Source organism: Mytilus californianus, unplaced genomic scaffold, assembly GCF_021869535.1.
Source record: "Mytilus californianus isolate M0D057914Y unplaced genomic scaffold, xbMytCali1.0.p SCAF_5, whole genome shotgun sequence".
Taxonomy (NCBI): domain Eukaryota; kingdom Metazoa; phylum Mollusca; class Bivalvia; order Mytilida; family Mytilidae; genus Mytilus; species Mytilus californianus.
The window spans coordinates 94,165,821-94,193,680 of record NW_026262701.1 but is presented as its reverse complement, the minus strand read 5'-3'; the positions used below and the strand labels follow the sequence as shown (position 1 = coordinate 94,193,680).

The window sequence follows — 27,860 nt, the reverse complement described above, 5'->3', positions numbered from 1 at the left end:
AAGTACTGCGCCGCTGATATCCCCGAAAATATAAATGTACAAATAATAACAGAGGTAAAATTTAAACACATGATCAATCACTTTAAACATTAGGCAAATGCAGAAGTTCATGCCAAGTTGATGATTCTGAAATATGAGTTACATGTACTAATTAAACATTGTGTACCAAATCAGGAACTTATTGTCCATTTAAGCATTGATTGAAATATCATATCGTTTGTTGTGTTTTTACTTTAAATTCATTAGCAGTTTGTTAAAAGTTTGATGATTTGGTGGTGACAAATATGCCTCGTAAAAAGACCGTATAAAGACATCTATATGTCTATTTTGAGTTTCTAAAGTGGTAAATAAACTTCTTTACTTATATCATACACTAGTAGCATATAAAACAGTAAACCAGATATATGTTCTCTGATGGAAGCGAGACAATTCAACCTGTTATTGCCATATCGAACATAAAAGTCTCAAAACAAAATTTCTGAAAAACTTATCGCAACACCAGTGATTTCGTTTCAAACAGTGCAAATCAACTCACCAGCGAACCAACATCACAAATGTACAGAAGACTATAACACCTCGCTGCTGCTGATGATATGCCTTTGACTGCAGTTGGTATAACAGTACTTTTATACAAATGTTCTCACGAACATTTCTATTGAGTAATATCTTAGTCTCAAAATAAATATATTTGCCACTGGACGTAAGGCAAACAGCAATAAATCAATTAATATTCATAACAATTTTTTGGAAACAAAGAACTCTTTAAAAATTTGTTTGAAATCAAGCCGCAATTCAAAGATTAACTAATGTGTGTAGTGGAATTGGATTTTTTTTTTTAAATAAAACGCCCTTAAATAATTGCTTTCGAACCAATCAATACACACCAAGGTGTGTTTTGACATAAAAATTCATATCAACTGTCCTTCATTGCCTATGTATGGTTTATGCATGTACATGTACCACGGTAGTCCGCCTGTCCTTTAGAGAGCATGCACAGTCGCTGACATATAAGTCTGGTTTTTTTTCTGCCTGAACTAATCTTATCGCTATGAACATTTTATGGTCGATCTTTATCAGTTGAGTGTGTCAAAAATGCTCATAAACATATTTGAGACAGTGTGTTGACCTCTAGGTGTATATTGATAGTTTTTTCGTTGGGTTGCTGTCTCGTTTTATAAAACCATCGCAAATGTGAAAGGTGTTTCACGTGAAGCAGGATACGCTTACTTCATGTGAGCATCAGATATTACTCTCCTTTTTAGTGAGATTGTTATTGTTCAAAGCATTGGTTTTGTGTTCCCTGTTCATATACATAACCAACAAAAAAACTCTTTACATCTTTATATTTGTTTAGTCAGTGCACTTGTCCTCTCTCTTGGATTGTTGTTTGTCTGTTCGTTTGGGGTTTTTTTTTCTTTTGGCCGTCGTGTCTATTTTTCTTCGACATATGAACTTTGATTACTCCCTTGGTATCTTCCACATGCTGAAATTAGTAAGTATGACACCCTCAACGGAGTATTGGGGTGACATATTGTTATTCTACGTTTCTTTTTTCTTATTTTTCTTTTTCTTCCACACATTTTGTCCACGCTAGTTCTCGGAATTTGATGGAACTGTACTATGAGGACCCCCATGTGAAGTTGTGCACCTGACTTTGCAATGGTTCAAGATGGCCACTGTTTTCATGGAAACAGCAAAAATGTCCAAAAATTCAAAATGCTTTAAAGAGACTTAAGCTTCACAAAAATGTTGATTGGCATATGTGAATGTGCCATTTGATTTTGGAATTTCTAAAATGGGTACCGTTGCCATGGAAACAGTAAAAATGTAAACAATTCAAAAAATGCTCCAAACTTTCTGAAAATTTACAGAAATGTTAACTAGCATGTGAAGAGTTGATATTTGACTTTAGAATATTCAAAATGGCCACCGTTACCATGGAAAAAGCAAGAATGTAAAATATTGAAAAATGCTTCAAACCTTCTGAAAATTTACAGAAATGTGTGTCGTCATGCATATATGTGCATTGACTGTTTAAAATTTTCAAAATGTCTGCAGTTTATTGGCAATAGGCGGACGAGGGTGCCATCCGCTATTGCTTGCAATTGCAAATCTAGTTCTTTTTGTTATTAAAGACGATCAAATCAAGTTTTAACAAATGAAAGAAAAGGTAGTATTTTGTTAACTTTATAAAGTCTCGTACGTCTTTAATGTTTCAACAGATCATTCAATTAAATTCTGAATACATCCTACAGCTTCGTTTATTCCAAAGATGGTAAATGAGAGGCGGCAGAAGCATACCGAATTTCAAAACTACTTAAATTCGTTTGAAATATAAAATTAAGATATTAAAAAAGCTGGGGCGAAATGCATTAACTCCTAAACTGAGTGAGACCGGGTACGACGACAGGGTAAGCGTCTCCTGATATGCATGCAATATTATACCCGTCAGGAAATTCCAAAATCAGACAAAATATCACCATATGAATAACAAATCGCACGATTATTCTGGTATTTAAGATCTAAGACCACGAAAACAAGTCTGTCGTAAGTTGAGATACAGAAACATAGTTTCGGTCAACAATTTCATGATTGTAACCGTAATACTTGTGAAGTGTTTATTTCAGTCAGTCTTTCTCGTAACCCTGGTGGCAACTGGCCTTTCAAGTAACAAATACAGAAGGCAAATATAAATATAAATGAAGCGTCTGTATTGAATTGTTTGAATAATTCTGCCTGCAGAACAAATGAACTGTATTTTTATAAGTATTTTGTATAGCACCGCAATAATCTCACAACATAAATTATATAAAACTGCACATGTACATCATCTTTATCTATATTCAGTATTTTGATTCTTCAGGTGAGTCTGACGTGGTATTGTCTTGGTCGTAGACAGGAGCATTTCCAGGTGGTTTCCTTTCTACTCCAATAAAAAGCAACAGACTGTTTTCAGTTGGAGGATGGTCTCTTCTCAAGAGATATATATTATACGCCAACTCAGCTGCCATTATAAAAAATGTTATGAATCCAAAAGCCTGTAATCGAAATAAAGTAAAATGGATACTTTCAGAAACATTATTTATTTATTGATGTTATAATATTTCTGTAAATGATTAATAATATGCAGTTTATCTACCTGAAGATTACCTGGATTTCTGGTACTTATGAAACGGGAACCTTCACTGAGATAGCTGTGTCAGTGGAGTATTTGTTAACAGCGCGTGCAATATTGTTGTTGAATAATACAAAACAAATATTGTTTCACATTTTGATATATCGGGACCTTTTAAAGCTGACTATACAGATAAATTGAGAATGGAAATGGGGAATGTGTCAAAGAGGCATCAACCCGACCAAAGAGCAGAAAACAGCCCAAGGCCACCAATGGGTCTATAATACAGCGAGAAAATCCCGCACCCGGAAGCGGGCTTCATCTGGCCCCTAAACAAAAATGTGTACTAGTTCAGTGAAAATGGACGTCACACTAAACTCCGAAACATATAAATGAAATAAAGTTAAAAAAAACATACAAGACTAACAAAGGCCAGAGGCTCCGGACTTGGGACAGGCGCAAAAATGTGGCGGGGTTAAACATGTTTTGTGAGATCTCAACCCTCCTCTATACCTCTAGCCAATGTAGAATAAACAAACACACAGCAATACGCGCAGTTAAACTCAGTTCAAAAGAAGTCCGAGTCCGATGTCAGAATAGGTAACAGAATAAACTAATCAAAATGACAATGATACATAAATTAAAAAGGAATACTAGCAGTTACTGACATGCCAGACCCAGACCTCAATTAAACTGATTAAAAGATTATGTCTTCATCATATGAAAATCAAGCACAATCCCTCTCGTTAGGGGTTTAGTATCGTACCATCATAAAATATATGAGAAGAACATAACCCGTATCATGCCAACAACTGGTTTTAGAATAAATGTGTTTATTTCCGATGCAAAGATCCTATGAGTGCATCAATATTAATTCCAAAATATGCCATCTCCAATGACTTGACAACAGTATCGTAACTATATCCCTTCTGAATAAGTCTGTTTAAAGGTTTTGTTAGCTTTTGATGTGAATGACGACATGTTTGTGCTTTGTACTATAGAATATTACCATAAAAGATTGGATGTGAAAAACCTGAACGTATAAGATGTCTGCATGTTGATTTATATTTACGAATGATGTCCTTGTACCGATGATAAAATTTAGTAAATGTTTTGACTAGTTTGTGATATCGAAAACCCTGGTGTAATAATTTTTCAGTAATACAGAGATTTCTTTCGTTAAAATCAAATACGTTGTTACATACACGAGCGAATCGAACAAGTTGAGATTATGTTTTGCTCATTGTTGAAGGCCGTACGGTGACCTATAGTTGCTTACACCTACGTCATTTGTACTCTGCTGTATAGTTGTTTCCTTAGCAATCATACCTATTCTCCCTGTTTTCATATTGTCACTTTTCTATAATAATAAAACAACATATGCACACGGGTGCTACGATGATATAAACTGAAGATACCGTCTTTCTATATATCATGGCTCTTCTCGTTATGAAGATGCCTGTTCTAGTGTCTGCTGGACGTTTAGCAACTGACTATCAATTATTCATTCTAGATCATCAAAATGATAAGTAATCTATAGTGTGTGGAAGTAAAGTGTGCTAAACGTAGTGAAGAGATGCTGGCAATTTAACAATTTTGAATTTCTCTCTTGTCTAAATCATTTTTGATTTGTTATTACGCATTTATAAATTCGATATTAGATACAATGTATTTTATAATAATGAAAAGGCAAAAATCTTTATAACGATTTCTAGAACTCGTGAACACTTCAGTAAGTTAAATCTATCATGATAATAAATTCTTCAATTCATGATCATATATAATCATTCTCGAATTCGTAAGAACGAAATATATTCGTTACAAAGAATGCTGATATTCGTGTCAAAGGATTCAAAAATTCCTTAAGATAAATTAATTCCTAAACAGATTCGTAAATGTTGAGCATGATCATGCATGGATTCTACAATTATACCTTCTCCAATTCGTTACAACGAATTGATAGTATTTTGGGCTAAGTTATGATTAGGCTTTCGTATTTGTATTAGCTATTGGGTATATTTCCTATAGCTGTTGGGTAATTACTCGTTTGAATTGTTTCACATTTTGTCACATGACTGTCATGTCGTGGACTTGTATAACTGACTATACGACTTGCGTTTTGCTCATCAATCATACCACATCTCCATATTTTATGTACATGTCCTTTGAAAATTGTCTGATTTAGACATAAGCTTAAAGATGTTTCGATATCTTGCCATATAATCTTTTTGATTCTGAGTGTACTTACTGCTGCCGCTTTGTATCCTCCGTGTAATTTTCCACAATCATTAGCAACAACTGCTATAGATGAGATAAAGAATGATACTGCGAAAAACAAGCTTACTGCTGGGTTCTGAAATTATAGTGAAATTCAAACACGATATAGCATTTCGTTTCATTATTAAACAAATAAAAAATACACGTACATGTAATTCAATTTGTTACAAGCTGTTGTGTGACAATTTTGCAATAATAAACATAGGCGGATCCAAGGGGGGTTGGGAGAGGGGGCCTGGCCCCCCTTTTGTGGGAAAAATTTGGTTGATTATATAGGGTATCACTGAAGCATGACTGGAGCGGGCCCCCTCTTAGGGCAGTCAGTGGGCCCCTTTATGATAATTTCTTGATCCGCCACTGATAAATTCGTTTATTCTAAAAAAGAATATATGTTACTATAATAACGAACGATTCCAATAACAGTGCATACGACACGGTGTCTATGGAATAGCCTCAATCAGATACGCTAGTGACATACGACACGGTATCTATGGAATAGCCTCAATCGGATACGCTAATGACCTACGACACGGTGTCTATGGAAAAGCCTCAATCGGATACGCTAGTGACCTACGATACGGTGTCTATGGAAAAGCCTCAATCGGATACGCTAGTGACCTACGACACGGTGTCTATGGAAAAGCCTCAATCGGATACGCTAGTGACCTACGACACGGTGTCTATGGAAAAGCCTCAATCAGATACGCTAGTGACATACGACACGGTGTCTATGGAAAAGCCTCAATCGGATACGCTAGTGACCTACGACACGGTGTCTATGGAAAAGCCTCAATCAGATACGCTAGTGACATACGACACGGTATCTATGGAATAGCCTCAATCAGATACGCTAGTGACATACGACACGGTATCTATGGAAAAGCCTCAATCGGATACGCTAGTGACCTGTGACACGGTGTCTATGGAAAAGCCTCAATCGGATACGCTAGTGACATACGACACGGTATCTATGGAAAAGCCTCAATCGGATACGCTAGTGACCTGTGACACGGTGTCTATGGAAAAGCCTCAATCGGATACGCTAGTGACATACGACACGGTATCTATGGAAAAGCCTCAATCGGATACGCTAGTGACCAAAAGTATGGGAAGCCAAAACATAAAACAATCATGAACATCGAAATAAAACCAATATCAAGTGATCAGTCGGTATATAATGGACAGGAATTGGGTGAAACTAGATATAAAGTAAAAAGAAAGTCAAATGCCTTGTTCTATGTTGTGGAAAAGAAGATGCATAATTACTTACCCATATTAGCCACGGGAATACCCATAGCAGACGTGTATTCAGATTGAATATGTATATTATGTATCGAAGTATATATGTGATGAAGCAGGACGCAAAGGCAAAATTGTAGAAACCATAACTAGCTGTATACGCTGCGAAACAGTCAACTCTTTTTGCTGCTCCTAATACTATCAAACATAGCAACGAAAATACCTGCAAGTAGAAATATATGTATATAATTATTCGTTGATTGTTCTTCATTAAAGGAGAAAGCAAAACACTAAAGCATAATCAATATAAAAATAAGAAGATGTATTATGATTGACAATGAGACAACTCTCCACCAGAAACCAAAAAAACTAGAAGTTTGCAACTATAAATCACCGTATGGCCTTCAACGATGACCAAAACCCATACATTATAGCAAGCTATAAAAGGCCACAAAATGATAAATGTAAATCAATTCAAACGAGAAACCTATATAATGTCCTGATTTAACACAAAATAATAAACGAAAACCAAATATGATGTTAGCAACAAATGACAACCAGACAATGTGCATGTTGATTTAGTGTTGTAAGCTTAACGTTTAGTAGCAAACATTGCATGCAATTCAAAACGAAGACAAATAAAAAAATCCAATAGGTAGATTTTGTTAATTGAAAGGTGGGAAATTGAGAATGCCACTGGGAAAAGAGGGTTAGTTTGATAAGTTCAGACAACTACGTCAAAAAGTCTCATAGTTGTTGCAATGGTTATTAAAACGTGCAGGGAGCCTAACACTCACCGTACATGAGGCATCGGATTTCAATCCATTTCCGAATTTCAACAAGACGTAGATTCGTATTTATACTTATCTTACCTCCTATACATTTCTGGGAATATCATTGGTTAAAAGCGACCGCGGAGACCCTGTATATTTAATATGGGGTTAGTATGCGTGGTTTATTTTAGTACACGGTTAGTAGTGGTGTTATGTCCCTTAATAAAAACAACACGGCGTTCATGAAAAATCTAAAACGTTTCACCCGGACTACAGATGAACGATTCAAATAAATGCAGAAAATACATTAAAAGCTAACAAGTTGTTATTGTAAGCATTTGTTTTTGTATAGAACAATGGGAGTAGGTTCTTTATATTGAAGACTTGATCTCTTTGATAGGCCACTTATCTAAATGCCACATGTTAAGAGAGTCGGTAAGATAAATTCGTTACATAGTGTGCTATTGACCAAATACGATAAAAATGGGGTCAGTAAATTTCATATGGGATGAGAGCGAACTATCATCCCATATGGAATTTACTGACTTACTGTCCCCATATATATCGTATAAGGTCACTAGCACACTGTGTAACTAATAATATACATCCCGGGTAGCCAAACAGACACCCCTCTGTAGCATAGGTTTAACGGCAGAATATGAGGTCAATATGACCATAGTTTTATACCCCAGTCAACCTTTGGGATAAATAAATTCTGAAAAGCTTATAAATTGTGAGGAAAAATTACGGAAAGTTTGGCATGGTGAGATTTTTTCCTTGGAACAGGCTATCTATATACCCCTCTGACGAGCTGCAGAAAATGGGTGATTTTAACTTCTCGGGTCTTGGAAATCTCACATAGCCGGATTTATGTTGTATAAATGTATAATGTCGATGAAAATGACATGTACTAAATAAGTCGTTCTTTATACAATTGAACCCTATGTGGAATACTGGCTTACAAAGAACAAATGAACTTTATACATAAATACAAATCATAGGTAATTATCGACGCTTATTTTTAAATTCTGAAACTAGTCAGTATTGCTTCTTAACTTGATACGATGATCTTTGTAGTACCAAGTATAATTTAGCAGGTGTTGCTAGTGTGAGGGTTGAGCTAAGATAAGTTATAATTTCCCTTTGGTCTTAAACTATTTTAAAAGCTCTGTGCTGCACTTTTATCCTAAGTCATGGAGGGTTGAGCTAAGACTAGTTATATTTTACCATTGGTCTTTAACTATTTTAAAAGCTCTTTGCTGCACTTTTATCATAAGTCATGGAGGGTTGAGCTAAGATTAGTTATATTTTACCAGTGGTCTTTAACTATCTTAAAAGCTCTGTACTGCACTTTTATCCTAAGTCATGGAGGGTTGAGATAAGCTAAGTTATATTTTACCATTGGTCTTTAACTATTTAAGCTCTATGCTGCACTTTTATCCTAAGGCAAGGTTTTGTCTTCCTTTTGTTTTGTTGCTATTTGTTTTCTCAATTTTATTTCGGAATCTAATGCTATGTATGTAACTAACAATTTACAATATATGTACGTACTATTAAAACAACATTAAATATTCCTCCTATACTCTTTATAAAGGTCAAACTAAGGTCACATTTCCACACTTTGATCTTCTCATCTCCACTTGCTTGGTTTGTATCATTCTGGTTTGTTTCATCATACGAGGGTGGTTCATTTTCCATGGCTTGAAAAAAAAATCCCTGGTATAAGCACTGAGTAGTGTCTGTTATGTAAGTATGAATGAAGGAAATGATGTGGTCTGTGTCTGACTCAATAAAACAGCAATGAACCAGAAAATGACATGTAAGGTCTTCAACATAAGACATATGTCTATAATACCATACGTCATGCTCTTAGTCTTCCCACGCCCAGAACAGTCATGAATAAATTGTATCTCCCGATCCCAGAACAGTCATGAATAAATTATATCAGAAACTATAATATTTGATTTCCTTGATTCCTTGCAAATGCAGAAAAGTTCCAATTTTTACAATGTGTACATGAGTATAATAAACAATTATTTTGTATAACCTGTTATTTGTTTTACGAGCAGGGTCATGTTTACCGAGTTCATAAATCTTTATACAGATTCAAAGTATCACAGCTTTATGTTTGTGTTTAAGTTTCTGACAACATATATTATATTTCTGAACATTTATTCAAACTAAAACAGCTTTTATAATTGTAAATAGTTTAAAACTGTAATTGTGACAGTGTTTGCGCGTATTTTTTGCAATAATGCATGTTGGGTGCGGGAATTTCTCGCTGCATTGAAGACCTGTTGGTGACCTTCTGCTGTTGTCTGTTCTATGGTCGGGTTTTTGTCTCTTTGACACATTCCCCATTTCCATTCTCAATTTTACTTAAAGGATGTGTGGTGCATATACATCAATGTGACTGCTACCTAATGACACAAATAAACCTAAAGACATCAATGCGGTTTTAAACAATAAAAAAAACATATACATGTACATGTACACAATATTTAAACGCTAAATCGTTCCGAGTTTAGAAGAAAAAAGTGTGAATAAATTGAACAGCGACTCTCAAAGATATGCCATTAATATTAAATTTCCAAAATAAGAAAAAAAAACATGATATATATGTATATTGTGCCGAATTCAAGTTGAAAAAACGTTTACCTATAATTCATAAAAACCGTTTCATAAAATCTAATGTTACTTAAGGTGCATATACAAATGAAAGGAAGTATATTAATCTAATTAGATCATTGTTTATTAGTCAGAATCAAGTATTAACAAATTGTCTTTATGTAAAAATCAATTAATAACAAATTATTAGAAATTAACACATGTAAATACAGCGGACGTGAAGGTAAATGATTGCTTAATTAACTTACCTATGCAGTCTATAAACAAACAAAATAGTTACAGGCAGGTGTAATTACAATCAATTAATTAATGAAGGGTGTTGTATCTCCCTATGGCTGAATTTGCTAAATGCACTGTACAGGAAACCAATTATACACTATTTAGTTTTGTTTAACATATAAAACTTGAGGATTCCATTCCAACTTCATAATGTACAGAAGTGTATCATATAAGAAGATCGTTGGTAACTATATATATATATATATATACATTTCCGATAAGTATGTTCATAAGCATGTGACATTGTTTTGGTCCTTTTTTTGCATGACTATTGGTAAGTATCTATTCATAACTATTGGAACAATTCTTAGTCATAATTGAAAGACATAGATATAGAAAGTTTATTTAAAGTCGATGTACATAATTTACAAGTAACATAAGCTCTGTAGAGTTTATAAACCGACACAAGTAAAGGGAAATAACTCGAAAATTTCTGTCAAGAATACGCCCATCTGTTTAGATATGAGAATACCTCCGCTGGAATTCTTTATTTTTATATTGAGAAGTATTATATACTTTTTTTTTAAAGATGTAACAAAATAGTAATGATTGAAACAGAAGTTAACATGAAAATATATGAGGGAGATGCATGTGGTACAAAAGTCCAAATAAATGAGTAAATGTAAACAACAACAGTTTTCTAATGATGAACATACTATTAAAGTTGTCAGTCAGCAAACAGTTTATGAATATCCCAATAAATCGAACAAAAAAGACCTGAACATGGCGGTTTATTTGCTTTAACCTTGATATCTATGTTAAATCAATCCACATTCTTCATTTTTGTTTTACTTCAATCTAATTTCAATAACTTATTGTTTTGATTTTTTTCTAGTTTTTTTTCAGTCTTAAATAATCATAGTTTACATATAACCGAAACTTTCTTACATAAACAAGAAGTCTTACCTCACAAGGGTTCAGAGTTTCACACACAATTCATTGGTCATGAACTCACTCTATGTTTGTATCTTTTAGTACGATGTACGACCTATATTTTTATCATATTTGTACCATGCCGTGAATAACTATCTTTTATTTACCTTTGGACAGTATATAGTATCTAAATAAACAAATAAACATACATGTACAATGCAGATTTTGAAGGTAGTAATTCCGACAATCCAGTCCTGATTTAACACTTTAAAATTATTGAAAAAAATAGCAAATCCAAACAGTATTTTAAATATGTATAGGGACGAATTAGAATTTCATAATAAAATAACAGTGAAATATATTCCAGACATTTCCAAATAAGTACCTTTATGTAAAGACATAGGTCTTTGGTTTTGGTTACTATATGTCTTTCTAGTATTAGAGTAAATACTCGGAATTAGAATATTGTCGGTGTATCCAAAGGGAGATTCCTAGTGTAAGAACCCCATATTTAGGATTTTCTTTCATATTAGCGTTAAAAAAAGACAAACTGATTAGGATGAAACCCAACCTTACGCCCATTTTAGTCCAAGTGGAACCCATATATTAGACTTTTCTATGAACAAAAATGTCTTGATCTGTGCCATAACACCGTAGTTAAAACATTAATTTTGTAGCCATTTTGTGACCTTGCATATTATCTATAAACTGTCACGGAATCGAGTCTCTTAAGTGTAAACACTTATAGGAGGATGTAAAAACTGCAGAGAAAAGAAAGATTACTTTTAAGAATTGTTATTTTAACTAAGCAAATTATTATGCATACTCGTTTTTCATACACGTGGGAATAAAAAAAATAAGAATTAACATATTTACAAATTAATCCTTCTAATCTGTTAAAACCATTATGCATGATATGACTACCCAAGCTGACTTACATCATTAAAAAGCGCGCGCACCAGATGACTGACATCAATGCACGCGCTAGCATCGCGTACAGTTCAACATGACAGAACACGGACGCTGACACACTGAACAGATCTATATATGACGTCTATATTACATATACATTTAAACGTAGGCAATGACACTAACGGATACAGTTCACATGAACTACTGACAGGATATGAGTTGAACATTTCAATTTAAAAGTATATAAAATATTTCCGATTTATAATTGTCGATTATTTTTAGCATAACATGTTTACGTCTGTGTACGATAATTTAATATTTTAATAATTATAAATTTGAATAATATTTTGTTTGGGTTATGGAAGGTAAGTTAACTTTTCTTACAAGAATGAGTTACTCAAAAAATAAAGACGAATGTACTTGAAGATGAATGAAAATGCAGCTAAGTATCATTTCTAAAATATTGAACTTCCATACACTGTAAAATTTTAAAGCAAAACAATGTTTTTATTAATGTTTTTGTTCGTTGGTTTGCTGTCACATTTACGTATAACCAACATCTCTTAATTGTTTTGATTCTTTTCACTGTTTATGTGAATTTAAATTGACATAACTATGCATTACTTTAATTTTGTCCACTTCAACTTTGCTAAAGTCCACTAAAAAAAACTATTTATCGAAAGTTTTGGTCAAGAATGCGATTATTTTGGTGGTGGTATAATTTAGACTTCGATCGTGTATTTTACTAATTTTCACAAATAATACTATCTGAGAACACAGTTTGTCACTAGTACTTGTAAACACTATCATTCATAGGTCCATTCACATCTTATTACAGTACTTGACGTAAACAACATCAACATGCATCTTCATATTTGCTAAGTTGATAAAAATAAAATAATTATTTGATAATTTAGATAACAAGCGATGTTACCAGTAGTAGGCCAGCACGGTTATATCGTACCTACAGAGATCACATGACTTTTATCTTTATTTTCAGAAATATACAATACAGATTTATATGTGAAACAGGTTAATGCTGTGGACAGTTCACGAATAAATTCATTAACTATGGTTGGATTATCGAAATCTGGGTATCTCGAGGTCAAACAACCTTCAAATATTAAAGGACGAAAATTAAAGGTAAGATTTTCATTATTACTTAAATTGTTAATTTAGTAGTAATTCATTAACTTGAAATTATTATAAATTGTTTGCGACAGCATTAAATTTAAGGTTATATCAAATATTAAATTTTCCTTATGAGTTGAAAATCCCGGTGGATATTGCAAGCCTTTCATTAGATTTGTCTGGAAAGGACCTGTTGCAAGGCTACATTTCTCATCCTAAAAATATGCCCCTATTTTTGTCCACTTACTTTTCCAGAAACCATGCAACAAGTTGATTTATTGTATAATTTGATATTTTCCTGAATGTACATGAAATATTCACTTCTATGCGTTAAGGAAGCATCCATCAATCAATCAGTTATGAAAACAACAACATTTAAACATGCATTATACGGGCATTAGATAAAAAAAAAAAGCAACTTAAAATAGACATATCGTGCATAGATACAGAATCTGATAAAGATTAATAGAACAGCTGTGACATTACAACATGGGGCTAACTGTCCTCAGCTTTTTTTTTTTTTTAAATAAAAAAACCATAAATTTTTGTATGTAAATAAAAGGAATTAAAAGTAAACATCAAAACTATATGCAGTGTTCGATGTCTTGAAATGCCATATTTTTTTTTTATTAGAATGTACATCATTAGAGATGATTTCAAGAGGGAATATTGTTATTTTTTTCTCACTTGCGAAGTATATGCATGTCCTCAATGGTTTGCAGTAAGGTTTCAACAATGACAATAACCAAATGAAATTGAAATATTGTCTCTCAAAGAGTGCCAAAATTTTGTGTATGCAAACAACTTAATAATCTTTATGCAGTATATATGAAACTGCACCTTTTAATCTTATAAGAAAAGAGGATTTCCAGCCCTATTTGCATTCTGAGAGTGTTCCTTATTAAAACTATATTAACATGAAACGATAATCATCAGTGTGTGGTAGCAGTGATACTACTCAAATTATAATAAAACCATCTTTATACCATTTCACTTCAAAAGTAATCCTCTACAGAAAGCCACATGAAATCGTTCTGAAAAAAATAACGGTTTATGTAATTATGAACCCATAAACGTCTGAACATCTGTGTAATTATAAAACATTTAGTCGAGATAAAAACTATAGTGCATAAAAAATTAGCAAATCATTTATAACTAGTTAAATACTGGTAAAAATTAAGAATGACACTAAGTAAATTCAAATTATAAAAGACGAACGAATAAAATTAAAATAGTTTGATGGTAAATCAAACGACCAATCAATCAATCAATCAATCAATCAATCAAAAACAAAACAAAACTGCTCCTATTTCAGCATATTAACACAAATCTTTTTGTTGATTTTCCCAAGTCGTGAAACAACAAATTTCTTCATTTACATAGATTCGCCTTTTATTTCAGACATGGAAGAAAAAGTTTGTTGTAGTTCATAAGATGACAGACTTAGCCGCTGGAACCTTTGCAGCAAAGTTCTTGCTTTATAACGACGAAGATGATTCAAAACTGACAACAAGTGATAAACAAGCATACATCTTTGACCATGTCACATCAGTAGAAACAGCCAAGTCAAAGACACGCCCACTGGCGTTCAAAATTGTGCAGGAAGCGCCTGCTTTGATGTTGTCAGCAATGTCGGAACAGGAAACAAATGACTGGATGACTTCTTTGAAAGAACTGTTCTGGCCAGATGAAAACAAGCCACCTGGTGGTATGTGAATTTTTCGTGCATTGTTATCTTTTGTGTTACTTTGAATGGTGGTTTTTAGATGTCTTTTTTTATAAACTTATGATGTTGGATTGTGATCTTACTGATGTTGATATAAGTATTATATATATTCACAAATACAAATTTTAAGTTCAGCGACACAATTAGTGTTATAAATATAGCAAAATGATTCATTTGCAATGCTTTTAAATTAATTGTTTCGAACTAGTGAAAAATGAGACGCCCATTATTAGTCTCAACATTTAACACTTATAACAGTTTTATAATAAACAAATCATTAAAAATTGAAGAAAGTAACAAAAGACATTCTTTAAGTCAATAATCAGTAAACATACAATTCAAATTAAGAAGAAATAACTGACATGCCTATTTATAATCTGATAGTCTTTATAATTATTTTTATATTTATAGCATTTTTGTTTAGTTTTTAAAATTACAATGTGTCTTTTGAATAGTTTTTGTTTTTCTTGCTTTTATATATAGTTGATGTATTTAAAACTTGAATTTCTTTTTAACAATAAAAAAATCTATTTTCAGATACATTTCATGTGACTGCTGAACAGAACGATGATGCCAAGACTTGGTCACTGTCCGGATATTATTGGTTGACCGTCACTCCAGAAATCATCACCATCAAATCTATCGAGGATAATTCTATACACGAGTGGAACTTAAACTTTATAAAGAGATTCTTCATGGACAAAATTGATGTCAATATCCTCATCATAGAAACAGGATCGTAAGTTTTATTTATAATTTATTATTTATTTATAACCATTTTTAACACAAGGACAGTGGTATGGCAGCCAATACGACAACTATTAACTAATGACAGAAATATGTTAAAGTTTGCTTATTTTGTGGCCGTGTCTTCATATGCAGATGCCATTTCAAGAGGAAAGTATATAAGTAACAATTTGTTTTATTGTGGAATGTGAACTTTGCTTCAATTAAACCATTTCAGTTGTCTCCTTGTACTTTGATTGTGGTGTCGATTGGGAGAGGTATTGTTTTCGATTATCGGTCGTGTCAAATAAAAAAAAATGGTAATTACAACTTTTGCACTAGTCCCTTAAACCAGACTAAGACTCAAGTGAACAAACAAAATCTAGACAGAGTCGTCCTGTTAAATGGTACCCCGTGAACTTGCACATTAACCGGCGTTGACGTAGTACAAAGCAGAGTTCAAATAAATATCACATCAACAAGATCTTGTCATTACTTAGTACTTATGCATGTAATAGTTGCCACTGGACGTTAAACATTCGATCATTATAATCATCGCTTCAAATAATATACCTATTTCTATGATGTAGCAGTACACATATATATACATAAATCTTTTGCATTACCACTCAATTGTATTAATAAATCAAAACTAAAGCACAGTTTTCAGATTGATATCATTTGAAAGATTTCACTTTTAGTAACATTCATAATTTTAATTATTCTGTTACAGGATTTCTGAATTTGGAGAAGCACATTTCCGGTTTAGATCAACTTGTGTACCCGATATATTAGCTGTTATAAAACAGAACATTCAAAAAGCGATAAAGTTGAAGACGCAAAGAAAACGAAATACTAATTCTGATTCGTGTGCCATTGTACAAGGCAATTCATCAACCTCTTCGAAAGATAAAAGTTTTCAAAGTCTCTTAATCAGGAGTAGTGATACACAGAATAGCAGCACTACGAGTGTCTCAACAGTCGATACTATTACCACAAGAAGCAGGAGCAGTAGCGAAAATAGTTCTACCTCGGCGGATGAATACAATTCCTTGAATATTTCAAGCAGTCGTGAAAATGAAACAAAGATTGTATCAACGCTAACAGTGAGAAACGACAATGGAAGAAACATTGAAGTGAAAATCGACCAGCTAGGATACAGTCATGTAGAAACAGTTCAAAATGAAAGCGAACAAACAAACATTGACGTCAAGGCCCGATCCGCGTCAGGTTGCTTAGAAAATGGCGACGACTTTCACAGATCTACATCCGTCTGCTCTTGTGATTCTGGTTTCGCTCAATCGGTCACAGACTCAACATGCATAGATGACACTAAAAGGCGAACACATATCAGTAACAATTCATTTGATAGTGGAATATCAACGTCGTTTATGAAACCAGAAATTTCTGCATCAATAGGTGGTATATTTGTTGTTACAGAAAACAATTCACAAGCATCTAAAGATACATTCATGCCGTATTCAAAAGTCATTGAAGAAGCATCAGTGAAAAATGATACAAATCCTATAACTCGAAAGATCAGTAACAATAGCAATTATGCAAGTATTTATTGGGATGCTGAAGTTGATACAATAAATGTTCCGAGCGAACCCGACAAGAAAGAAAATTTATATGAGGATTTAGACAAATATAGGAAAAATCTAAGTAAACATCTCGGTTTTGATCCAAAAATAAATCCTTCTGAAGTACCACCATCACTGCCGGACAGACCTTCTACGTTGCCAGTGAGGCGAAAAGTACGTTCTAAAAGCACGAAAACAAAAGATAAGAAAACAACAGCAATACAAGAAATGTTCAGAACTGTTACACGAGGTCGAACAAGTTCAATATCATCTACGTCCTCAAACACATCAGAAGGCGATGAAGATAAATTGAATACCACTTCGATAAGCAACAGACCAAAATGGCCGCTACCCAGCACCGCTGTTTCTGGCAATAATGAATTGTATACATCTGTGCCAGACGAAGGAGTATTCTCTTCCGTTAGACCTAGAGCACGTTCTTATGAAGACAGACCTACAAAAAAGCCTGAACTTTTTAACGATAGCATTGTTTCAGTGAAGAATTGGCCGATGGCAGCTGCGTCTAACACGGGTTTGAACTCAGTGTATGATCCGATTTATAGCCAAGTGAATAAAAGTGAATCTGAAACGGATACGACTGAAATATCCAAATGTCGGTCATTTAGGAGAAGTAATAGTTCTATTGATTTAATGGTGCAAGACAGGCGTCGTTTATCACAAAGAGCCGTCGATCTTTTGACAGGAGATTTAAACGACGAGTTAATTCCAAGACACTCTGAAATACTGACTCCCGTTTTAATTTCACAGCCTGAGGAGCCGGATTTTATTGACTTTGCTACTGAAATCAGTGTACCAGAAGGTCATGAAAATATGAATGCTACTGAAAGTGGTGACGTTTGGAATCCATTTCCAAAAATAGCAGACTTTACAAACGTTATACAGCCCGAGGATGAAAATTCCGAAACACTTATACCAGAACTTAATGCATCGGATCCATTCGATATGTTTCACATTGGAGTTATAAGCTCAAGTTTTGGTTTATCTACAGAAAACTCATTCATTCATTCGGATTTCGTAACAGAACCATCAGACTTAGATAAGACTATTTATAATCCGAACGAAGAAATTTACATGGACATGGGAAATCAGACATTACGTCAGGAGCAGACTGTAGAATATGTACTTCCTACAGAAGTGTCGCGGACTTATACTTCATAATTCATGTGTAGTGCTATTTGTGTTTATTATTTAGTGGGATACCAAAGTGCTTTCAAATGTACATGTGAGATTAAAACATAAAACATATCATGAAATTAATGTGTTGTCTTTTAACCTTCTAGAAATGACTCTAAAAAGTAATCAGTTTCTTTATCTTAATACTAATATTCTGATTGATTACTTAAAAAGCAAGTATACCTATTCACAAATGGTCGTAAGTTATCAATTTGATAGTATTCATACATGTTTGTATATTGATAAGTTTTTTTTATTATAAGGAAGAGTTTTGTTGCCAGGTTTGAAACCAGAACCGTAAATGTAAAAAAGACAGAGTTTTAAAATGCTGGCAATTACAGTGAATAAATGGATATATGGAGTATACGTCAACAAGACAGCAACCAGACGAGAAAAGTAACAAAAACATCTAGAGGTCAACAAACAGTCGTATATACCCTCGTAATTTGAACTCTGGTACCATGTCTCCTTATTTTCATATTAGATAGGTGTCTATACCAGTATACGATAGACAAGATCGTACAACGTCTAAAAAAAGCAACAACAATATCCAATTCCTGAAATAAAAACATTAAGGTAATGGCATACTTTAACTACTGATTCGGTACCTGAAATTTGACAACCACAATATGTGGTGGGGTTAAACTATATTTCTAGATTTAATACGGAAGGAGTTTCGCTCATTTTTGAAGGTCATAAATTAATATACGGTGAAATATAGTTCCTTTAATCCAGCTCTTTAAGACTCTGTTGGATAATCACACCACATCTTCTCAGTTTGTATAGTAATTAAATCAACGATTTGGGTTTACATGCATATTTTCCGAGGAATCACCACCTTTGATCATCTAAATTACAGAAACATTTAAAAATCTGATTTAGCCGAACAAGTCTTAAATATGAAAATAAGAAGATGTAATGATTGGCAACGAGAACAGTCTCAACCAGAGAACAAATGACGTAGAAGTTAATAACTATAGGTCACCTTACGACCTTCAACAATGAGCAAAAAACCATACCGCATAATAAGCTATAAAAGGCCCCGAAATAACCAATTTAAAGCTGTTCAAACGAGAAATTTAACGGCCCGATTTAAGCCATGTAAAAGTAACGCGGCATACAGTTAGTTCATGCAAGATAATTCTGCATGAGGCAAATAGGTCGTTTGTTGGTAACAAATGCAACGAGGAAGATGTTAGAATGACGGATGATTTTTTGCGTTTAGTGAAATGATATATTAACTAACTGTTGATATTTCAATGTGTACAAATTGTGTACACGTACTAGCGGACTTCACACGTGGCGGCCTTCTTTTGTATCCAAATGAGACAAAATTTTTACAGAACCTTCTCAAAGACATACAGAACAGAATGGCGGTTGGTCCAAGTATAAAAATGGGCGCATATCATGTCGACGACCCCGTTCTCCCCCCCATTTTTAGAGCTCATGCGATTTCCCAGTTGTTTTGGCTTGGTTTGAACATTCAGTATTGATTTAAAAAATCTGAACATCGGTAAACTAATGTTACCTCTTATTTATTGGTTAATTTCATGTCAAAAATACTTTCATTAAACTTCCAGAATTATTTTCTTATTAATCACTACATGTATTAGTTTTGAATTGCGAAGTTAAGAAAATTCTAGCCCAATAGGAGACATGCTTTAAATTGTTACATTCGACCGTATTCATGAAGATATAATCTACCTGTAATATGTGACCATCTTGGTACCACATACACAAAACAAAATTCTTACCAACCTGAAATTTTTCTATAAGTATATATTCAACTGTGTTACTTCATTTTAGTTGTCATTTAAGTCTTTAAGTTTTCTTTAAATGTTCACTTGATATATGATACCTCTTCTTACCATGACTAAATCACAGGCTTTTGTCTCTGAAAAAAATTACCTATAAAGGTGTTCAGGTAAAAATAGGTCAGAAACAAGTGCATGCGGACAAATTTATGTTCGTTTGTTTATTTTTATTCTATGCCAAGAAAGCGATGACACAAAACAAAATACTTTAATAACAAACAAAAAACAAACCTGTTCAATCCGGAAAATATATTTGAAAATAAGATAACGAAAAATTCATACTATTCAATATGGAGACTTCCAGGCGATAGATAACACAGGGACATTCAAACTCATCGAAAATAAACTGACAACGCCATGGATAAAAAAGAAAAAGACATACAGACAAACAACATTTCACAAAACACAATATAGAAAACTAAAGACTGAGCAACACGAACCCCACAAAAAACCGGGGGTGATCTCAGGTGCTCCGGAAGGTAAGCAGATCCTGCTCCACATGCGACACCCGTCGTGTTGCTCATGTAAGTAAAAACCCGGTGATAAGTCTACCTTGGTAAGCCACATTCAGGGAAAAGGGGACGGGATGGTTGTTAGGACATTTTGAGAAGTAAGCAAAATACACTTTATTTTGCCCACCATCCCTTATATAGTGTACATCAACCATTATCACATATCTGGACAAGAACGTATAAGCATCTTTATACGGCATAATATTAAACACAAACTGAGTTCATTGAATTCTTTTCAATACTTCATTTCATGATTGACAGTAAGATTTTTTCACTGCTGTTGAACTGTTAGCCCTCGGAGGCATAATCATCGCAGTAGTCAGTGCTTCGGTACTGACATGCTTTATAATATATAAACATAGCAAGATGTGGTATGATTACCAATAAGACTATCCACCAGACACTAAATGACGAATAGGCTAGCAACTATAAGTCACCAAACGGCCTTCAACATTGAGCAAAACCCATACCTCACAGCAAACTATAGAAGGCCCCGAAATGAGAAAATATAAAACAATTAAAGATAAAAAAAATACCAACGGCCTGATCTATATACTTAACCATAACTGAAAAAAACAAATATCATAGACAGTGACTAATGACAACGACCGACTTAAATGCTCCTGAATTGGGATAGGTAAATGCGGGGTTAAATGTGTTAGCGTGGAACCCTCCTATAACATGGGACAGTGGTGTAACAGCACAATAAAGAACAAACTAAAAAAAGACTAAAGACTCGAAGTACCGATCTAACAGTATTCGCGATTACTGAAAGACGGTTCAAAGCTAATTACAACTAATTAATCCAAGACTAAACCATATTTACCGTTCTCAAATTCTACGTCGATTGTTTTATATCATTAAGAAACTAAGGTCCCAACTAAAGTCATTAAGATTCTAACACAATGTTGACTGCTGCACCCCGATTTTTGTTATTTTTTTTTTATTATGTCTGTTTGTTTTGTTCACATATTGTTGTCAATATAATGGAATTATATGCGACTGTCATACAAGTGAGAGGTTTAGCTAGGTATAAAACCAGGTTTAACCCACCGTTTTCTACATAAGGAAATGCCTGTACCAAGTCAGGAATATGACAGTTGTTTTCCATTCGTTTGATTTGATTGAGCTTTTGATTTTGCCATTCGAAAAGGGACTTTCCTTTTAGAATTTTATTTGGAGTTCGGTGTTTTTGTTATTTTACTTTTTACCTCGGGTCAAGTTAACTAAAGGTTGGTTTGTCTTTTTTTTTTTTAATCATAATGATCTTAACGTTGCAATTTATAATATATCCTTGAATCTCAAATTTTGAGTTGGGCATTCCTACTGAATGTAAATCCAAATATATAAAAGTGTTATTTTCATTATTGAAAGTTTTACAATGTGTGATCTTAAGTGTTATGTTTTTATTTTGGAATTTTTATCTAATATATAATAAATCAAGTTTTATGTTTGTTCTCTCTCAATATAAATAATGTATGGAAAAGATGCACATCTATCAGACAATATACCAATTATAAAAACTGAGAAAAAACGAACGAGCAAATCTTTTCAAGATAGTACTGTCAATTATATTATGAGCAGTTTGGGATACGAGCTCAAAACGGATATAATAGCCAAATAAACATAAAAAAAGTAGTCAGTATATTGAACATTCAATAACAAAAAGTATCTAGTCCAAGTACTTATATTGATAATTGACATTTCACGCACCATTTAGGATCTATATATAAACCAAATATGGAGAGTGATAAAAACCTATTTAATAATTCTGTTACACATTTTTGCATCAGCCAACTAGCTAGGACAGTATGTATGTATCAAAATGTTGCTAACAAATTAATTGAATGTGATTTCATCTTTGTCAAAGACCATCTATCCACAGACATCTATTTTTTTTTATAGACAAAGGAAATTAGAGATGAGTGTTTTAGAGCTAGTTTGTGTTCTTTGGTTGACTATTTCTCGTTGATCGTACAAAAGTAGTTTAAAGTCTAAGATCTTTTGCGATCTTCCAATACTTTGTTTTCCTGATTTTTACACTGTTGTGTAAATACAACCAAAATGATAAACCTTTCTGTATTTCGTTGGTTAGTTTCTGGACAATATATATATACGGACTCTACATATCTGGTTTGGCAGCTTTAGAAAACATGTATCAGCAACGACTGCAGATGGGTCAATATGTTAAATATGTCTTGAGCGACATCAAAATAACCACTAGTAGAGCATGAACTGCTTACATACTTCGCGCACCTGGTTACATCCACGTATTGACATTTTCCTAAGCAATTTGATAAAGCTAGTTGAATTTGTATTGTCAGATACATTTACAAGTTTTTGTTTACCAAATGCTCAAAATAATTATATATTTCTGCAATTCTTAGAAGCCACAATTCAGTCCTCAATTTATGAATATTACATCACCGAATGACACTTGTCGTCGCAAATTACACGTCTTAATAACAACACGACAATTGCAACCTGTTGTGCAGAATCTGCTTACAATTAGGAATCATATGAATACATCCACAGTTTTTGAAGGGTTAGTGTAGCTCAAACTTAATTTTTCGGTTTAAAAGTTTTTTGTTTGTCTTTTTTTGTGTCTGACTTTATTCAAAATATGTTTTTCAGTAACCCAATATATCTCCTATGATTTTATTACATTTTTTAATTTTACTCTGAAAATTTTTATTTTTTTGTTCACCAAACATTCATATTTTCTAACTTAGATAAAGCAGAGACTTTAGCTTAAGCCAATGACTTTGATTATCTGTACGGTTACCAGTTTCGTTTTCGTCCAAAGCCATTTCAATGAAACATACATCATTTGAAATATTTACAATTTCGTCTGGAATATCCTTGATTCGAATATTTTGTAAAATGACAATTATTTTTCTCAGGTTTGTAGTATATTTTTCATACTTTGCTCTTTCTATTTCGAATCTACCCCACTTTCCTTCCGTAAAATGTTCAGTTATGATGAAAACAACATGCCTACTTTGCTGAATTGATTCTGCTTTTGCATCTGCAGTAAGATCTCCAGGAAGAAGGTCTCGATCATGTAAGAACACTTTAAGTCCCCAATCATCTTCAATTTTTGGTAGAAGAAACTTTTGTATCCACGCTACGCTTCGGTCTTCATAGGAAACATATGCGTCGTACATATAGTTTTCGTGTAAATTTTTCTCAACAACACGCCGGACTTTCCTATACATGTAAAGAATGATATTCCATCTATAGTTATAAAGAAGGGAAAGAGGTACGAAAATACCAAAGGCACTAGCAACCAGTGCTATACCAACATAAAGCCATACAGTTGCTTTGCAGTCTGCGAAGTACTTCTTTGTATTGTTTGATACTTCCCTTAATCGGATTTGCTGCTTGTTTTTTGACATGATACAGGTATAATTACCTCCGTTATAAAATGTTACGTTTGTATTTTCAAACCACTGGAGAAAATCCAGAGTGTCACACGAGCAAATAAAAGCATTGTTATCCAAATTTAGGATAGGAAAACGATTTGAATGGACCATTTTATCCAACCAAAGCCTTACGTTATCGTCAATAGAAGTAATCAAATTATTGGAAAGGTCCAAAAATTCTAACTTTTGAAGCTTTGTAACAAACGTAGGAATGGTCCTGAATAGGTTATTTGACATATTTAAATGCGTTATATGTGGCTGCTCGAAGGATGTTGTTTCCCCCAACGTCCAAATACTATTAAAAGATATGTCTACTTCTCTCAACTCAGGAGCTCGAAAAGACATCCATTTTTTACCTTTAAGTACAATTTGGTCGATGCGTGCATTCGTCATTTTTAGTATGGAGAGTTTTGGCAAAAATATTGATGGAAATGTAATAAATGCTACTGGAATTCCAGAAATGTCCAAATATTCAAGCTGCTTTCCACAGTCTTCAGCCAAATCTGGATAACGTTGGTAAACACCAAATGATACATCTAGATATTTAAGCGATGTGTTGGTACATATTATATGAGCTGAAGAAGGGGCGATTTGTATATGAGTAAATCTAAGAAATTCTATTGATGCTGGAAGGCTATAGTTTATGTCCCAACGCGGAGGAATTTGAAAATATTTCGTACTTTTTGGAAAATGATAAAAATCTTCCGTGTGGTATACGTTTATATAGACAGGATGAGCATAATCTATAGTCAGGTATGAACAATCGTAAACCTTCATGTTAATAGCGTTTATGAAAAAATTATAGACTTGATTGGAATATGTAGTCGTTGCAGGTAGTCTATTAGCGGATATAATGAAAGTTTTGAAACATGCTGGATGTTCAAACGAAAACAGCGAATTTTGCTGGTAATCTACGATTCCTGTTTTCGACAAGTCCAATGCTTCAATACAGATAGTTCTTAAATATTTTATTAATTCTACTGTTATAACAACAGAGTACGGGTAATCGTCTTCATTGATTGAACTATCACTTATGTGGTGAAAGTTTATAACGGACATGTTCTTATTCTGAAACGGATGAAGAATACGTAATGCTTGATACAAGTGTACGTATGATTCGGACAGATCTAAAATTTTTAATTGAGGAAAGAATTCCAACAATCCATCTTCGAGTAGAAAAAAATGGCGACAGCCGCTGATATAGACTTCTTTCAGGTTTGATGAGAAATGTTTAAATGTTGAATTCAATAGCCGAAATCCGCTGCTATTTCTTAAATAACATCGAACAAATTTCAAAACAGTAAGGTTTTGAAGGGAACTAAATCCTGCTCCAAATTCAGGGAACATGAATAAATCAATTGAAAGATTTTGCAAGGAACGCAATGTAGAAAATGCACCATCAGGATACACAAACGTAGTGTTTTTGTTCAATGGCTTGTTATTTCGACTTATATCCAGATCAATAAGATAAATAAGATGTCCGAAAACTCCCTTTGGAAGAATTGTGATGTAAATCAAATTATCATTTACCTTCAAAACTTTAAGCAAATGCAGTCCAGCAAAAGCATCCTCCTGGATTTCAGATATTAGATTCTTGCTCAAGATCAAGATTTCCATTTTCGCATAATGGACGAATGAATCGTTTTGGAGCTTGCGTATCAAGTTATTTGAAAGAAGTAACTCATTAATATCTCGACTAAGATTCCTTGGCACAGAAGTAAAACCTTGATTTTCACAATGAGCAATCAGCTTATGTTTTATATTCCTTCTGTACGTACAAGACATTGATTGGTTCCCAATTACTGATATTATCATGATTGATAAAAGGAACATGCGTCTTATCTGAGTCATTTTTATATCTAAATATTTTTATCCAATTATGATTTCTGCTCCATACAGAAAGAATCCCAACTAAATTCTTTTAAATACCCTTATGCATGACATACGTTATAATCATTCCCAACCGATACCGGTATATTTAAAAACTTTAACTTAATGTTTGTACTTCAAATCTCAATCATTCTTAAAGCGAACTACCTTGGGCATTCTATTTTTAAAAGTTATAAAGTACATGTACATGACTAACAATTGCAAGATTAATTTACAATCTATTAAAATGTTATTATGACTTTAAATTTGCCATAGGTGTGATATATGATTTTCTACTTTTAAAAAATGAATATACACGTTGTTTGATATCAACTCTGTACTAAAATATCTCTTCGAATAGTTTTGTTTTTCACATATTGTATAGTATAGAAGGGTGTGTTCACGTTTCTCCAACATTTGATATTCTTGTATACAGTATAATTATTTCTTGTTGGTGAAACTTGATAATTATGTAATAAGAAAAACATTATTTTACCTGTAATTAGAGTTACAGTGAATCCAGTGTATATGAAACAAAAGATCTGAGAGAAAATAAATTTACCACATTATTGTACAAAAATGTTTTAAATTTTTAAATTTAATCATACATTCCCATCTGAATATGCTGTTTAACTATCAAACATACCAGTGGAAGTCTGTCTTCCTGGTTAGAGAAATAATACTTGTATATTGTTATTTATTTTCACTCATGCAAAACAAAATATGTATTAATATATGAACTGTAGCTATGTACAGAATAAAATCAAATGCTGATTTGAAGGGGAAATATACATCATGCCAAAAAAGCACTGTTCACTCGCGTAGTCATGAGTATTAACCATATATGGATTTAAAAAAATCTAAAGAACTTCTGGATAATTTTAAATCTCGATCTTTTTCTGAAATCTATTCTATCAAAACTTTTGATTTTTTAACCCTGTATTCCACCATTTCCCATGTGAAATTAAATAACCGCCTAAAAGAAATAATTCACAATGCTTTTCAATAAAAAACATGGTAGCATACGCTATAAATTTATTGCTTTTGGATACCATACGGCATATTTTGTTAATAGTGAACAAAAAGGTAAAACATGATACACAGATGAACAAGTAATCATTATGCTGGCATTTCTTATTGACAACATATTTGTTGAATTCGGAGGAAAACTTTTTTCTACAAAATGTCGGCATTCCTATGGGAACGAACTGTGCGCCTCTCCTTGCCGACATCTTCTTATTTACATATGAGTCAGAGTTCCTTCAAAAACAAGAAGATCAAAAAAGCCAGATCATTTAATTTCACATTCAGATATATTGATGATGTTCTTTCCATTAACAATCCAAACATTCCTGATTGGATTCCATTAATATATCCTCCAGAACTTGAAATTATAAAAACAACAGACACGGCTTCCTCCGCCTCATTATTAGACTTATACCTCGAATTTGACATAAGCGGTCATTTTAGTACCAGGATCTATGACAAAAGAGACGATTTTAATCTTGAATTTATAAATTTCCCCAACCTTAGCAGCAATATACCAACTTCATCTGCATGTGGGATATAAATGTCCCAACTCATTCGGTATTCAGGAGCTTGCAGCAGCTGCTACTCCGACCTTATAAAACGTCACCAGTGTCAGAGCAGAAATTTGATGAACCAGGGTTATGTCAAAGAACGTGTCGTCCTTTTTCTAAAAACGTTCATCGGAAAATACCAAGACCTTGTTGATAAATATTCCGTATCAACCTCACAAATAATACATGATGGTCTTGAAGTAT

At 33.3% G+C, this 27,860-nt stretch overlaps 3 protein-coding genes and 1 long non-coding RNA gene across 4 annotated transcripts in view; 1 reads left to right on the top strand and 3 right to left on the bottom strand.

The window, feature by feature from the left end:
* Positions 1 to 2,690: 2,690 nt before the first annotated feature.
* On the bottom strand, positions 2,691 to 11,557 carry LOC127702463 (uncharacterized). Its single transcript, XM_052206668.1, has 5 exons — positions 11,218 to 11,557; positions 8,956 to 9,104; positions 6,663 to 6,854; positions 5,364 to 5,468; positions 2,691 to 3,038 (listed from the first exon to the last, which is right to left on the bottom strand). Exons 2-5 carry the CDS (start codon positions 9,100 to 9,102, stop codon positions 2,844 to 2,846), a joined length of 639 nt encoding a protein of 212 aa, XP_052062628.1. The 5' UTR covers positions 9,103 to 9,104; positions 11,218 to 11,557; the 3' UTR covers positions 2,691 to 2,843.
* A 956-nt stretch (positions 11,558 to 12,513) lies between these two features.
* On the top strand, positions 12,514 to 18,536 carry LOC127700266 (uncharacterized). Its single transcript, XM_052203688.1, has 4 exons — positions 12,514 to 13,239; positions 14,629 to 14,935; positions 15,491 to 15,692; positions 16,413 to 18,536. Exons 1-4 carry the CDS (start codon positions 13,168 to 13,170, stop codon positions 18,439 to 18,441), a joined length of 2,610 nt encoding a protein of 869 aa, XP_052059648.1. The 5' UTR covers positions 12,514 to 13,167; the 3' UTR covers positions 18,442 to 18,536.
* A 3,792-nt stretch (positions 18,537 to 22,328) lies between these two features.
* LOC127700265 (uncharacterized) overlaps positions 22,329 to 27,860 on the bottom strand; it is a 28,224-nt gene continuing 22,692 nt past the window's right edge. The window contains exon 2 of the long non-coding RNA XR_007981514.1: positions 22,329 to 22,540. This is a non-coding gene — a long non-coding RNA (uncharacterized LOC127700265). The remainder of the gene's footprint in view (positions 22,541 to 27,860) is intronic.
* LOC127700264 (toll-like receptor 2) lies at positions 22,526 to 26,183 on the bottom strand. The gene has a single exon (XM_052203686.1). It carries the CDS (start codon positions 26,056 to 26,058, stop codon positions 23,506 to 23,508), a length of 2,553 nt encoding a protein of 850 aa, XP_052059646.1. The 5' UTR covers positions 26,059 to 26,183; the 3' UTR covers positions 22,526 to 23,505.

Bases quoted from the DNA above. Each gene is read 5' to 3' on its own strand.
- LOC127702463 (XM_052206668.1), bottom strand. From the start codon at position 9,102: ATGGAAAATGAACCACCCTCGTATGATGAAACAAACCAGAATGATACA. The intron at 6,855-8,955 runs GTACGTACATAT...TTCTACTTGCAG, and splicing joins TATTTAATGTTGTTTTAATA to GTATTTTCGTTGCTATGTTT. The intron at 5,469-6,662 runs GTAAGTAATTAT...CTATAATTTCAG, and splicing joins TATTCCCGTGGCTAATATGG to AACCCAGCAGTAAGCTTGTT.
- LOC127700264 (XM_052203686.1), bottom strand. From the start codon at position 26,058: ATGACTCAGATAAGACGCATGTTCCTTTTATCAATCATGATAATATCA.
- LOC127700266 (XM_052203688.1), top strand. From the start codon at position 13,168: ATGGTTGGATTATCGAAATCTGGGTATCTCGAGGTCAAACAACCTTCA. The intron at 13,240-14,628 runs GTAAGATTTTCA...CTTTTATTTCAG, and splicing joins TTAAAGGACGAAAATTAAAG to ACATGGAAGAAAAAGTTTGT. The intron at 14,936-15,490 runs GTATGTGAATTT...ATCTATTTTCAG, and splicing joins TGAAAACAAGCCACCTGGTG to ATACATTTCATGTGACTGCT.